The sequence below is a fragment of the Zophobas morio genome, unplaced genomic scaffold, assembly GCF_036711695.1.
Source record: "Zophobas morio isolate AGI-343-1 ecotype UQ-CSIRO unplaced genomic scaffold, CSIRO_AGI_Zmor_V1 ptg000026l, whole genome shotgun sequence".
NCBI lineage: Eukaryota > Metazoa > Arthropoda > Insecta > Coleoptera > Tenebrionidae > Zophobas > Zophobas morio.
Genome location: NW_026972131.1, coordinates 7,756,488 through 7,773,101, shown reverse-complemented (window position 1 = coordinate 7,773,101; position 16,614 = coordinate 7,756,488). Strand labels below are relative to the sequence as shown.

General features: G+C 32.8%; 1 protein-coding gene across 1 annotated transcript in view; it reads right to left on the bottom strand.

Annotated features, from left to right (window-relative positions):
- The window catches only part of LOC135136196 (contactin-1), a 548,953-nt gene that overhangs the window by 45,476 nt on the left and 486,863 nt on the right, over positions 1-16,614 (bottom strand). Inside the window, exon 10 of the mRNA XM_064065367.1 lies at positions 13,339-13,632. Within this exon, the coding sequence (XP_063921437.1) occupies positions 13,339-13,632 (294 nt within the window). The remainder of the gene's footprint in view (positions 1-13,338; positions 13,633-16,614) is intronic.

Sequence of the window (16,614 nt, the reverse complement as noted above, 5' to 3'; positions counted from 1 at the left end):
TTGCTGTTAATTTCCTGATTAACATTAAAATTGTAGAAATTCACTGTGTATTCACTGGTGATTTCGTTTTGAAATGTAATCCGTAACATTTTTGTTTGAAAATTGACCTTTACGATGATTGCGAGGGTGTTGTTTTGAACAATACTGGAAACGGTTAATGAGTGTTTTGCAAAGTAGGAAGCAGTAAGTAATCGATAGTGGCAGTCTGGCATCACAGTAAGCCGTGAAGACAAGTTAGTGAGAGTATGATTTTTCTGATCAAGTAAGATTTTACACCAAGTCTAGTGAATCATTTGAAATAAACGCGTCTTATTTTTGGTTTACTGACTTTTGTCTGTACAGATTTCTCTAATATATGCAAGGTGATAAAGATTTTTCAAATTTTGTACGATAATAGTTCTTATACTTTTTTAAAATATGTGTGATAAAAAGCCGAAAACTTCCATTTAAAATATGTCACAGACATTATATGGCTAATTTCATCAGCTAAACTATTTCAGACCTGCTAATAAAATTTTGTGATAGTTTATTTAAGGATTTTTTGTTGGATTTATTATGATACTATTATATCGAGAGGGCAATAAAAAATACGATCAAAGTCAGCCACTGATGTTTGAAGATTTGTTAGAATTTTCATCTTAGTAGCCTACCGTCAGTTTGAAAGTTTGCGTTAAAAACGCAACTAGCATAGACAAATTTTCAAAATTCCATGTCTGTCGTTGATTGTGTTTTTTGGCACTCTTGGTATAATAAAGAAACAATATATTTTAACATCTTTAAAATATTAGTTACTACTAGTAAGTCGATAATAAAATGCCCACTGAAAAGCATGTGCGCCATATAATAAAAAATGAAACAGAAAAACTCAACCAAATTTGAGTGGTGCCCCAATTTTATGGGACATCTGTATAATTTCACTAACAACGGTTTCACGTAATCCAGTTATCTGGTAAAATAAAGAATAAATATTTTAATAATTCGTAGCTTAGTTTCTAACGAGTTACTCCATTTATATTTACGACGAATTGAACCTGAATGCACGGAAACACTTAAATCTATCCAGAATTCATGCTGTGGCTGCTTTTGAAAAGTTTTTTTCCTTCTTTCACCTTGAGTTTGACGCTCCGATCACAGTAAGTACCTTTTAGGGTCGTCTGCCGGTTTAAGTACCAGTTTTTTTGAATCGTCGCCCCCCAGCGAGAAACCGTACCACCGTCACCGGTTTTTTTTTCTGTCGTCACTCCCGGATCGCCGTACCGTTTTCGCGCGATTTCCACGTTCAAGGTCACAGCCGAAGGTTCAGGAGGAGTCCTTCTGAAGGAAGTCGCCGGCCAGGAGCAAACGACCGTGTTATTAGTTTTCCTGTTTATTGTTGCTTTCTAATTATTTTATTTAATATTAGCTGTAAGATTTATTATTTTAGCCGTGGCTGGTCGCAGGGAATAAACTCGATTATTGTTCAAAATATTTCCAGCCGTTTTATTTTATTTTCTTATCTTCGCGGGCGCTCACCACCTGAGATCCATGTCTCCGGCTTGAGAGCAACCCCGGCGCTCCCTCCCCCGGAGAGGGATCTGGCGCGCGAGCGACTGCCGCAGCTGATCTTTTCAAAATTATTTTCTTACATACGTCAAACTACTACTGCAGTTCTATGCACTAGTGTGAAAAACGAGATCCTTTTATATAAATCATTTATAAATGTGAATTTTTAAAGTTTTAGTTACACAAAAGTGTAACAATTTCGGATTTGATTAAAGAGTGAAATCGGAGTTTATGTCAGTCTACCTTCCTCAGCAGCAAAGTTGTAAACTTGTGAATTAGCAACGGGTGTAGTAAAAGCTTCAAATGTGACCATTTTTCAAAACCTTTACGTAACGGTCGTTAAATTTGTGTATGTTTTTATTCTTTTCCACATTTGTATTTGCTTTTACACAGGTGCACGTATTTGCAATTCATAGAGTCCCTAGGTGTAAATCTTTCTTTAGTATGTGTATATTCCTAAGAAATCGTATATCTGCATGACAGTATTCGTATTTGTTTTTCGTCAATAAAAGCGTCGATAGAAGTGTTAGTATGATCATATTTTCCGAAATATATTGAAAATTGCTTCATGAATGACTAAATTTTCGTATACTAACTTATTAAAGGAGCGTGTCACCATGAAAGGCGTTAAAATATCAGCTTTCCTAGGAACGTTGAATTGTGAATTTACTCAGTGAATATGAATTTAGTGTCCACAGATTTATTTTTGGTCTTCTCGAGCTTTAACTTGAATGCCCATGAATTAAATCTTATATTCTAATTTCACACACATGGAGAACAGATCCTCAGCTTCTGCATTAAATCTGTGCAGCAGCGTGTGGAGAAAATTTGTGGCTTTCATCCTGCAATATAAATATTAATATGTGGCTGCAGACTTGAAAAGCAAATATTTTATACGAGGTGATATAAATATGAAGCTTTAATACAAAATAGGATTAAGCCAACGCCACGTTTTAATTAGAAGCAAGTGCGGAAGTGAGGTATTAAGTAACTCAATCGAGTGCCCTTCCTGCACTGAGAAATTGTCCAACATTACACCAGCTGCAGTAATTTCGTTTGTTCTCTGAAGTAATTATATCACCTGCACAAAGCTAGGTTCTTATTAATTTCAAACGGACCATAGAACGTTCACACGTCTGGAACTTTAAGTTTCTGAAAGTTTATACGAGGCGCATTAGAGAAAAGAAATTGCCGCCATCATATTTAATGAAACTGCAATATCGCTGAAATAGTATTTTACACCAATGAGATAACTGCAATAAAAATGTTATATCGCCGTTGGGAAAGAACTTAGAGACATAAATGCAATATAAATGCAACGCAGTTGTATAATTTTATTTATAGTTAGTTGTTCCTGCAAAGTGTGATCTATTATTTCTTTTGCTATGTCTGTTTTAACTTTGGGAATGTTTTTTATCTAATCCTTTACATTGATACTGTGCTTGGTTTCGGAAAATTCGGCAATGAATTTTTAATACGATTTACGGTTTCCTTGACATCTATCATTTGAGCTGAATTATTTATTGCCTGCCAACTTATCAGGTAGCAAACACATCGAAAAAGCTTAATACAGTTAGATTATGATTGGCATTTGTGACAGGCGACGAATAGTCATCAGTCATCACGAGGCGGCAAAATTCCGAAATTTCTCATTCCACTGGTTTCAATGAAGAGTAAATTAAGTAATTTTTCAACTTTTCGAAAGTAATACTCCTAATTTATTAGGTAGGTATATTGTAGAAATGGCAAGTAGCCTCTCCCGACAGTTCCTTTCCGATTTTAATTTTCTACAATATTAACTAAAAATCTGTTCCTTAATGATAAGCGTTTTTAATTAAGAACAGCCCACGGGATCTCACATTATGAATATTCATAACACTCGCCTTTTCACCTTTTGACAAAATTTTCGCTTCCATTTTCATAAAGTCGTGGAAACGAAAGTTAACTTTCGTTGAAATTTCTAATTTGAGCTCATCAAAGGTTTCAAAACACGTTTTAAAAAATAAGAATAGAAAAAATACCTTATGATTAATTAACATTCTCGGGAAATAACGTGAAGCACGAAAAATTCCGAGCATAAAAAATACCTGCTCCTCGGTCGATATTCTGATTTTAGGTAACAATGAAGGGCGTTCGAAGAAACAAAGAAGAGGCCGGACATGGATGTTTTATGTATAAATGAGACATTTATTTTCGTCGACCCCCGTTTTTTAGCACCAGAAGGAGGCCATTTCCAAATATTATTTTGGTGAAAATTCATGACAACTTATGAAAATGTATGATGGCGAGGCTTATTGCGATTTATGTTATCTTAGACAATATTTTTCTGTTTTTATTTGTGCTTTCTACACGACCGTAATTTTGAATTTTACAGAAGCAACAAAATATTCTCTCAAGTTCGCAGGGTTTTCATTTGGCGACAGCGGCAATGATAACACGCACAAAAGCTTTGAAAAAATAAGGGATTAAAACTGTATTAATTACACAGGCCTGCGATGGTTTTCCTCCAACAAAATCAAGTAGTAATTTCGGTAGGTCTTAGATACTTATGTATAAAAAAAAAATGCAAAAATTTCTATCACGTACAGTTTCTGCAAAAAATATTTTTTTGAGTTTTGTTCTTAGTACTATAAAAATTAACTTCTAGATTTTGTGGTAATAATCTGTATGGATAATGGTGTTGATATTTAATTTCGTGTTCAGCTTAGTAAGAGCTATTTGTGTCGACTATGCGCTTACTACCCTGAATTTAAACAAAAATTACTAATGTCTTCTCGGAAATGGGTTAATTCTTCAGATAAGTTTGCTGACACTAATGATTTGGATGGAGCCACAAAATCATACAGACGATTGTTACTTTTGCTGTTCAAATATAAAATGATATAATGCGAAAAATGTAACAGCAATAACATATCCTATCGTGAATACAAGAGAAAACGCTTAAATCAGAGCTTTGAAGAAAGATAAAAAGAAGCTTCTTGATTTATTTGTCTTTTTAAGTCTTGTTTATAACTAATTTAGTTCATTTAATAAAAAAACATTCAATTTTATATTCTTTATATTTTATTTTTTCATAAAAATTATTTGAAAAACTATGAATATTTAGGCCTGCATAAAAATAAATCTCGATGTGCTACAAAAAAACTAGAGTTATATTTTAAATCGGCATACATAAATACCTAAAAAAAACAATATTATTTAAAAGGGAAATTAAAAGTTATATTTCGCAGGCCTGTGTTATTTATTTACTTCTATATTACGAGAAACAGAAGATGAAACACACAAATAAACAAAAGAGTAAGAGTCCTACAAAGAGTACATCAAACGTAACAGAAATGTTCTATTAAACAATTACAAATTAAAAAAATTCTACATATCACCGACCAACATTTTTTTTTGTAGATAAATCGACAGTAGAAGTAACTATAACTGTAAAAAGTTCTTTTACCTGCGACTATGGTGCTATTAAAGAACAAAAGGTAGTACAATGAACTTTAAGGTAAGAATACGACCCTTTTATTTTTACGACCTTACTCCTATTTAAATATTTCAATTCAACCCTGCCAACATCCAGTCGAGAAAGACTGGGAAATTAAGTGAACATGATTAGAATATGCTATGGAGAATTGTACTGATGTCTTACAAAGCAAAATGGACTATTGCATACTGATGTGGATGAATTTTTTGTGTTTCAAATTACATACATGTGAGAAGTTGATGAAACAATAGTTAACGTTGACTCGTATTCATATCGAAGCAAATTTTTTTCTCGTGAAATTTTCTTTAATTTTAAATTTTATGACCCATAAACGAAACTAAATCGCAAAATATTACTACTATTTAACAAGTAATATTTATTTATTTCTTATTTAAATTGAAAACTTCTTTGATGATTTTTCTATTTTTTGTCACTTCTTTGTAAGGAGACCACAGAATATTTTATATTCTGTAATAGGTGCATGATAAAATTTTCTCTGGCATATAACTGCCTTCGAAGCAAAAATAAATCACAAAAATCCTAACAGGCATATTGCACAATTTGATTAATATACTCGTAAGATATACTATTAAAATACAAGAAATTATGTGTTCCTTCGTATATGTAGAACAACAAATGATTTTAAAATTCCTGTTTCTAAAATTTTGGGAAACTTCCACGGCAAATTATATACTTTATATGAAATTGTCTATTTCTTCGAATAAATGATGATATCTGTCCAAAATAACAAACTCAAGACATGTTTGCTTCAAAAAAATTTACCGATTTGTAATTCGATCTGACTAACCTTGATTTTTTGGATAAAGACGTTGTATTTTTGGTTATTTGGAGGGATACGGCAAAATAAACACATATTCGTAATCTTTAGGGAATTTGTTTGAAGGAGGGCCGTTTTCGCATTGTTTAGGCCGATTATAGGTTTTTGTTAAAAATGGTGGAGGCGCCGGGACATAAATTATTTTAAAAATGCATATTTCAATCATCCTTTTCCACGTCGAAGTGTATATTTAACAACAAATTATGTATGCCTTCATATATGTATTGATATCTTTCGAAAATAACAAATCCGATACAAAATTTCAATCAAGATTAATAATAAAATTTTGGTTAGATTTGACAACCTTAATTTTTTCATAAAAACGCTCCATTCTTCCTTCTTTGGGAAGATGTGGATAATATAAATATAAGATTCGTGGTCCTGGGGACATTTTCTTTAAGAGTGACCGGTTTTCGGAAAGATTATATAATTTTTTTCTCTCCTGGAAAAAGCGAGGGCCGGGAGAATAAATTTAAAAAAATGCATACTTCAAACATCCTTGAATTACTTCCAAGTGGAACTGTATATTTAACAAGCAATTATGTGTTCCTTCATATATGTGTTGATAATTTTCCAAAACAACAAATCCTATAGAAAGTTCAATTAAGATAAATAATTAGCCATATTTAAAGGAGTTGTAGAAGAAAAGTGGAGGATTTAAGTTGATTACTACAAAAATTTATCATTTTAGACATGTAACCATTCACTATTGACACATGATCTACAATTTAGCATAAAAAAGAAGACAAATAAACGCAGAATTAAATTAAATTTAACAAAATAATAGAAGCATACCAAGTACGATATTTTCTTAATTAAAACAATAAAGAAGGCTGTTGTTGCAAGCAGTGTTTTTCGTCATTTGATTATAAGTTTGGCAGTTAATAAACGTTTTCACGCGAAAATATTGCCGTTAGCTCTTACAGACGTCTCTCAAATTGTCGCCCTGTTTCTGTTATTTTGTTAAATTAAATTTAATTCTGCGTTTATTTGTCCTTTTTTTTGGCCAATTTATACATCATGTATCAATGTTTCTTTAATAAGATAACGATCACTAGTTAAATTAATAACTGTTAAAATTTGGTTTTGCGAAATTTTTCAGGGTGGCCGGTTTTTTTTGCTGGTCAATGTAGTTTTGCATTTTCACACACCTAATGAACGGTTTTCTGAATAGTGAAATTTCTTTAAATATTCGAAGTGCCATTAAAAAGAAAACTATAATTTTTCAATCACAACGTTTGAAATTATAAGTTAATATATATCAATATGTACTATGTATGCAACATGGCAATACTAAAAATGAATTTTGCGAAAAACAAACTTTGAAAAATAAAACCGCACATTCATGAGTTAATATTTTCACGAAGAAATTTAAATAATTTGATTTCAAATGTGAAAATTATGTTGAGTTTTCCATGTAAAATTAAAATTGGCATGCACTTTGACATTAATAACTTGTTACTCTCAACTCGAACTCGAAACCACTGTCCGACTTCACCTGGTCACGAATGCCATGTAAACGGTATGTTTACAGAATACTTCCATTTCTCCTCTCCACTACTTGTCGGAGACTCTCGGTGTCTCTCTGTTTTGGACATCGCTATAACCGAAATAATTATCGACAGCAAAATAAAATGTTTTTTTTTTGTTTTTGTATCGACACTTTACTCCTATTGTCTATAAATTCACACCAGTGTATTAAACACGATTAACTCTCTGTCGAATAACCAAAATTTCTGAAAATTATATCACTATATTCACAAGTGTGTTTCTATTCTACTGTAATCAAATTACATGTGATTTGTTAGTTTCTATAGTAGATGCTTGAGCGAGTGGTTTTAGCTGTCAACCATTTATAGTAGAATTAAAATTACTAACAGTTGAAGCATAACAAATATGATCGATGTGGATAATGGAAGTGTAACAATGTAGTGTAAAGTTTAATATTAATTAATTCAAGTTCAGATAATAATTTTCTAACTTTGCTCTTTACAGCATTGCTCAGTAGTTGTCAAGTTATTGACTGTTGCGTAATGACATCGTACCGCTTCTGTTAAACGAAATAACTTACATTTAACAGCCTAATCAAATAATGCAATAATTGTCTGGATATTTGTAGTTTTGCATAGTCGACATAACTACAACAATGGAAATATGCTTTAAAAGCTTTAAAATTGGGTTTCTATGTTACTTGTTACGATCTCGTGATTTTTGAATTCTACAAATTATTTTAAATGTAATGTTGTCTTAAAAATGTAAACCTCCTAAAATCTTTATAACTAAGTATAAGAATCTTGGTTTCTATTTTAACCACCAACACAATTAGGCGCAGCAGACAGATTGCTATCAGAATACACTTCAATGTTTGAAATACATATAGACCACAAAATATATACTTTGGTCAGGTGTATGTTATTGTTAAATAAAGTGAAAATTCCTTAATAAAATAAATGGATACCTACTGTTGAGAAAACGTTCAAATTTTCTGTCGCAAATATGTTAAAAAATCTATTAAATTGTAAAGAAATATCTTAACTTCAATTTTTCTGTTAAAATGGTACGTACAACTTAGAAACTGCATTCAATTTTCAACAATTCAAAGGAATTTAATTTTACATTTTCATGTAAAAATGCTGATGATGAACTTGTGTGTTTTTTGTGTCGAGCGGGTTTGAAATTACAAAAGGGATTTTCAACGAAAATCAAATTCAAAATTTAAGTGTTAAACGTAAACAACTAAAACGATAGAACAACAAAACAATAGAAGAAGTCTTTAAAATAAAATTTGTCTGTGGAACGTCAGAATATCAAGTAGAACTCTATGCCGTAAAATTCAGCACGCAGTTTTTTACATGAAATTTTTACCTATTTAACATTCAAGATTTGAATGACTATGAAAGAGATTGTTTATTTTTAGACGAATCAGCAATCAATCCAGGTAAATAACACTGTCCAGGTTTCTCATTACTTTTGGAAAATACAATATTAACAAATTTAATTGAAGTCGTTACACGTGTTTTGGTTTTTAGGTTAAGAAGTGTAAGCTTACCATGGAAGCAAATTGTATCAGTTTACTGTGGATTCCACAGACGCAGACGCATTATCTAGAATTGTAAAAGTAATTGTACAAACGTCTTCTCATCTGAACATTTCTTTCTCTAACTAGGTAGTACTGCACCGGTACTACTTCCATGCACAAATTTTTAAACTGATCACGTCCTCTGAAGAACCGCGACCTCGCCACCTATTTTTGACTCTAGTTGGCGCTACGCTTCATTAAGTTTAAAGTGAGCGTGCAACAATATTTGGAAGGGCTCTTCTTACCTACATATGGGGAAGTCAGTATTATCAACCCTTAGAGAGTGTATTAAGAAACATATGCAACAACAGGTAGTAGTTCCCTGTAGGCCTTATAAGGGTCAATTCTTGTCACCCTTCTTTCTCGTTCAAAAGCCGAATGGGTCTTATCGCTTTATTTTAAACCTGAAGCATCTAAATAAAAAAATTTACACCCTCCCCCCCTTTAAAATGGAAACCATACGCAGTGTAATGCGATTAATGTTTAAAAATTGTTATATGGCATCAATTGATCTGAAGGATGCATATTTTTTATTGCCTGTCAGGCGAAAGTGTAGAATACTTTTACGTTTCCATTTTGAAAACAACTATTTTGAGTTCACTTGCATGCCATTTGGGTTGTCCATAGCTCCATTTACTTTTATAAAGCTAACTAAGCCCGTCCTCGCTTTTCTCGGAAAAGAGGCGTACTTTGTTTAGTATATCTTGATGATATCCTTATTCTTGGAAACTCTAAGGAGTGTAAGAAAAGTGTCAAATTAACTGTTTCCCTTCTAGAAAACTTAGGCCCGGTTGTATAAAAGCATGTCAAGTTGCAGGTCAGCTAACAGTCTGTCAACTTTAACAGCTTGTCAACATTGGATTATTTGTGACACCGTTGTATAAACAATTTGCGGACGCTAGTTAACTGACAAACCTTCGACAACGAGTTAACATAGAAACACGTTCGAATACTAGAAATTTTATCGTTTATAAATTGAGGTTGGTACGAGTTCACGCGTTGTTGACGTTTTCTCTAAGGTAACTGCAATTTTTGATTTTGTTGTTGACCTTTTCATAAACATTATATACCCTTATTAGTTTTTTTTGTATACGTATATATGTATACTTTTTAGTTGCGCAACAACCTTTTTTAAACGTCTGCCTACTTAGATACAGAAATGTTCAGATGAGAAGACGTTTACACATTTAAACAGGTCAAACGATTTTATCAAGTTCGACGTCAATTGTGCTAGTATTCTCATCTGAACATTCGGTCCCACCCACCCTAACGTGCAAGAACAGCCCTTCCAAATATTGTTGCACGCTCACTTTAAACTTAATGAAGCGTACTGCCAACTAGAGTAAAAAATATGAGGCGGTTATTCAGAGGACGTGATCAGTTTAAAAATTTGTGCGTGGAAGTAGTAGCGGTGCAGTACTACCTAGTTAGACCAAGAAATGTTCAGATGAGAAGACTAACACAATTAAGTCGAACATCATAAAATCGTTTGACTTGTTGAATTATCGTTATGTCTGATTGAGTCGGTTTAAATTTAGTTAATGTAACTTCAGACATGGGCGCTTCCAAGCGAACAATGTGGAAAATTCTTGGTATCAAAAGTAGAAAAAGCAGTTCCAAAATTCAATAAATAGTTAACCCAAATGACCAAAGTAAGAATGTTTATTTTGTTGCTGACGCTCCACATTTGTATAAGAAATAATCAAGTTGCCTGTTGATATAATAGAAAAATACCACTTGTGCACAAATATTGTAAATGTTTCGCATATCAAAAATTTAGGTGATTTAGATTTGCAATTAGCGCCAAAATTAACGCCAGAGTTACTGAATTTAAATCATTTTAATACAAGAAAGTTTCAAATGCATACCATCTACTTGTAATGTGCACTAGTTTTTTTAGTAGATGAAGTAGATAAGGCAAACAAAAATGCCCTAACAACAGCTTGGTTCGTGGGTGCAATACGTAAATTGGTTCTGTTTGTTAACATCGAGATCTAATAATCTGGGTTTAGGTAACGACGAAAAGGATAAAAAGGATAAAAAGGATAAAAAGTATAAAAAGGATAGAAAGTAATAAAAAGATAAAAAGGATAAAAAGGATAAAAAAGATAAAATGGATAAAATGGACGAAAAGGACGAAAAGGGCGAATAGGACGAACAGGACGAAAAGGACGAATAAGATAAAACGGACGCGGAGGGCGAGAACGGTGAGAAGGACGAAAAGGACGAAAAGGACGAAAAGGACAAAAAGAATAGACAAGGCACAATCGGTCAGTAATGTGAAACTGTCATACTTTTTAAAAGTTTGGAAGTGAGCTATTGCACACTTTAATTCAATCTCAAGGGTGGAAACTAACGTATGTCACTTCTCTGTCACTTTCCACCCAAGAGATTGAAGTAACTGTCACTTTCCACCCAAGAGGTGGAAATGAGGGTCACTTTCGACCCTAAAACGTTGCGTATGTGTAATTAATGGTAGATGGAATTCAGCGGTTATAAATGTAAGAAGAGCCTCTGATCAAGGCTTTGTCACTTACATTAAAATTGGTACAAAGGTTTACTGGAAACCAATACAGAGTGGAGTTATACATATTAACAACTCAAACAATCTTAGATATTCAAAATTATTTTTGTTAAACGTTAAAAAATACAAATACGCGTATACATCGCGTTTTTCTCAAGGTGTACTTGAAAATGTATTGAGTCCAATGAGATTTCGTCACAAAATTCCCAACGCTTTATAAGGCAGAGAAATAAAAAAATATATGTTTTTAACTTTTTTGGCATACAAATTTCGGAAGCTAGTTATTTAAATGAAATTGATTCCAATTTATTAAATAGTGACTTATTTCTACTACGTAATACAGAACACAATAGTGACTTACGCAATTTTGGTAACACGAACACTAACAAAATTCAAATGATACAGTGTCCACTTCCCAATAATTGGAATGATTACAGTCCTGAATTAAACAAGACTCATAAAAATGGTTTACATAATTTGGCGGGATATATTCTGAAAAGAAAAAATTGAAATGCCAAACATATTTAACATTTTTATTAACAGATAATAATTTAATAAAGCCTTTTACAACATTGGTTCGATTAAAGGAATATCGTCCAGGATGTCTAAATTTTCCTGCGGAATCGTCGTTTACAATTTTTTTAAGATTGGAGCAAATTTGTCTAAGTGTACGCAAACATCTTCCAGAAAAGAATTTTGATTTTTTGAAGTACTATAAATACTATGTTTTTAATTATTTTCTTGTTAAAAACAATTTTTCTCCTTCTTGTCATACAGTAAAACATTAAATTATAAATATATATATATTTTGTTTATACCGAATTAGAATTTATTTAGGAAAAGTAAAACGTAAAATTCGAAGTGCAATTAAAAATGAGTTAAATTAGATAAAGAGAGCAATTACTATAGCTATTTCATAACTGACCGTCATGTAAAAAAGAGAGAGACAGAAAATGTCCGTGTCACAACTCTCCTTCTAAAATATATCTAGGGACTCCACCCAAACCTATTGGATTATTTGTTTTCATTTGAAATATGTTTTAAAAATAATGTATTTCTATCAAAATTTTGATGCTGCATCTTTAATTTTACGCATGTGGGTTTAAGATAAGTATCACAATTTCACTACAAAATTTTATAATTCAATAGAAATAACACACTAGATTGATGTAAAACTTTTTGTACGGTTTAGAATTATCATGAACATGGTGAATATTGTAGGAGATATACTCTTTATTCTTGAGATGTCATTTATTAACTTTTTTTGAAACTTTGGTCGAGTAGGTACTAATATTGATTTAATGGTTATAGAACAGTATTTAATAGTGATTTATTATACTAGTGTGTTACAAAGTTTATAGTTTAGTCATCAGCGAGTGACTAACTTTCTCAATTGATTTAAAACCATAACACACGAGAAAAGATTTTAGTAAAATGCTATGCCTATAGCAAATACTTTAATAAAACGTTTCAGCAGAACAGTGCAAAAATTCTCTGTCGAACTTTCGTCTTCTCATTAATTCATTTGATTAACTTTAACGTTTAGAAGTGCCACTCTGTCGTTCTTGCTTGTTGCTTTCTTGATCAGCTGTCTCGAAAGACACATGTTCGACTAGGGAGTATCAAATCGACCTGAACTTAAAAAGTGGTTTTCTTGATAATGATAGGTCGTTTTTTATAAGTAACTTGGTCCGATTCCATTCCCCGTACTGCGCTGAGGGAAAACAAAGAAACTTCAGCCTGATTTTGCAGTCCGAGAGCGCGAGAATCTCAAAGCACGTGTTTCACTCTTAGTTGTCGTTAGACAGAAATATGAAAAGGTACACAGACCCCCAGTCAGGTATGTAATTAAAAGCAATGTCGGAAAATGTTCTCACCTGCTATAACTACTTGGAAGACGCAGGGTACTTTTTGGTGACCCACTTCGTTCTCGCCCCAGCACAGGAGGGTGCCATAGTCCAGGTCCGACACGGGCGTGTAGTTGAGCCGGGAGGAAGAGACCTCGTTTGTGAACCTGTTGGCCGGAACCTCGGTCAGGTCCCCGGAGTTGTTGAACGTCCAGTGGAAGGTCACTATGGCTGGATTGGCATCGACCTGACAGCGTAAAGTCACGGTCTCTTGCTTCAGCGCGCCATATAACTCTTCTCGATCCTGTTTGCACACCGGGGCGTCTGGAAATAAATGGAGGCGGTAAATCGATGAAAAAAAATTCGCGTAAGACTTTTCGACAATATATTATTCTTATAATTAAAAAAACTTTTTCCGTAACTGATAGAGAAAGCGGGATTTTACTGTCGTATTTAACAATGAGAGTTTTCAGTGAACAACAATTGCCATTTTGAGCTCGTCTCCAACAACATTTCTTGTCGACTGCTGTAAGAGAATGGGTATTTGAATTCGTTAAACTTAAGGCCAGTGGCTGTGTTTGGCGTACCTATTAATAGATATATTGTTTTAAAATTTTAAATAAAACCTGTCCACAGCTTCCTCTATATAATTCAATGGCAGCTTATTATCATTTTCTTTACAAAATTTTGGTGAAATTTTCCATCACATTTTTTTGTCGGAAATGAGACACAGTAAAAAGGAGCTTCTGTTTATATTTCTAAAACGGATAGAAATATTGATATTATGTAAACGCCATTGTTCCCAGCTTGGAAAGGAAAGCTTAATTGAATACATTGCAAATATGACACAAATACGCGTCAGGGGCGCAACTCAAACCTATGTTTTTTTAAATTGCAACCTATATTTTTTTACCGGAACATTTAGATATTTTTTTTATTCACTGGCAATTAAATAAATATCTAAGTGTTGTATACCATTATAAGTATCTGGAATTTACCGGTCTATTGAAATCTGTAAAAAAATATATCCGTGACATTTTAAAACATTGCGACGCCGACGCCATATGTGCGTCATATTTCAATATTTCCATTCATTCACAAGATATAAAGCCGCAAAATTCCATAACAAGTTTGTCAGTAATGGAGATATTACATGCTAACAATGTATTGAAAACTCCATAACAGCCAAAGTTAGCTCCTCTTAATTTAAAATTCTTACTAAAAAAAGTGTTTTTTATAGATTGTTTATTTAAAAGCCTCAATCTTAATCTTTTCCCAAGTATTAAAAATAAGTGTACAAACTTAGCAAGTTTAAACATTTATGGTCTAAACTTACTTAGTATCTTGTTGTGTCGATACTCATTTTCAATGTAATCAATACAACGTTCAAGGACGACGACTGAACTTGAACTCCTTTTTCAGATCCATTAAATTTTTCCCGGCGTTCGCAAGCAATGTGGCCGAAGAACGATTGAAAGAGTGCCCCGTATACAAAGCAAATTTAAGTATAGTGCGATAGTGGTCGATATTTTCCCATGACATTTAATTTGATCATTTACGATGTACATTTTCCAGAAGAATACTTGACAAAATAGCGTGGTATTAAATTAGATAGTCTAAAAACGATAATATGCAACAAGGGCTAAAATTTGTTATTATATTGTATGTTTATTTTTGTGTTATATTTGATATCATCGATTGACAATTTAAACAGCTCGTTTTACCGATACATTCCGATGAAAGCAATTTGTACACAAACTAAATTAAGAAAATATTAAAAATACGTAGGTATTATAGTTTAGATTTATTATTACTACTAAAACTATCGTCAGGTTCCCTGTGCAAAACTTTTAGAATATCTGCTGAAAACGCATTCTCTTGTTCTATACTTCAGAGGCGAGGGAAGTTATGTGTAAATTATCTTCGACCAATTTTCTTAAAAAAAAAACTTTTCACCTTCACTTATGTCAAAACATTTTTCACAAAGAAGATTGATTTTATGAAGCTCTGCGGCCTAATATCATTAGAGGCATAAATAACACCCCTTGTCCTTCAGCAGTAGGTAATAGCAATCTGAATCCCAAGTGTTTATTTTTTATGTTTATACATTGAAAGAATGTCACGAAGAAGTTAATTTAATTTAAAAGAAAAATAGTCACAGCGTTATACCAATGCAAAAAAAAGGAATGGACCAAATTCGGCATCTGACACAGATGAGAAACGGGACAGACAGACGGAAACGGGAGACTACTTTTTACTTTGCTTACGCTCGGGAAGTAAAAATGTGTCCGGTAGTTTCAGAAATTACGTGTCTAATAAAAATGGATATAGACGACATACAGACAGACAGACAGACAGACGGAAGCCGGAGAGGTCATGAAACGTTGAGAAAATATGAAAGTGGCAATTCGCTCGATGGATTCGATTACGATCGGGCAGTAAAAAGCTGCAGTTTTGCATTTGACGAGCTGTAAATTGCTAATAAAACGGAAGTTAGATATCATTAAATATGACCCTATTACTTTTACAAAACTTTTCATCGTTATCACTCTGGGAGTAAGAACATGGAAATCTTTTAAAGTGTGAATAACAGTTTATTATCTACAATCTCGAATGAAATTTTCTATTATGGATATAAAGATTACTAGAGATTACTACTCAAAAAATGAGATTTATAGCATAAAGTTGTACATTGTAAGTATATCAATACGTGGTCGATTTGTGAAAGTGGATGAAATCGCAAAAACCGCTTTTACTATGTTGGAGGGAAAGAAACGGCTTCTAATTTTAATTCAATATGCCAATTTAGCACCAAGAGGTTTTTTTTTAAAGCGATTTATACTTCGTTTCACGAGTGAACATTTTCATTTTTTTTTCCATCAAACACATATCGTGACAAAACAATTTTTGCCCAAGTGGAATTTGAAAACTTTGTCAATTTTTACCAGCCTACCCAGCACAGTATGCATTCGGAATTCCAACAATCTCGGCGAAACTTTGTTTCGTATCCAGCTGAAAAGGGCGTGATTATAACATTAAGCAAGCAAGACAGATTGCGAAGTTGGATTGCTAATAAAACAATAACGAAATTTCACTGTTTTAAGAACATTGAACATAAAATTATCTGCTTTAAGGATTTCCAACCGAGGCTGCAACTTTTCCTTAATTTTAATTAACTTTCTTTTCACGCTCGAGGATTTATAGCGCCGGAATTTTCTCACATTGTTTGTTTCATTTTGTAACGGTTTAATGTAATTACGAATTGTATGGGAAAAAAAGGAAACGAACCAAGCTCGAAGCGAAAGG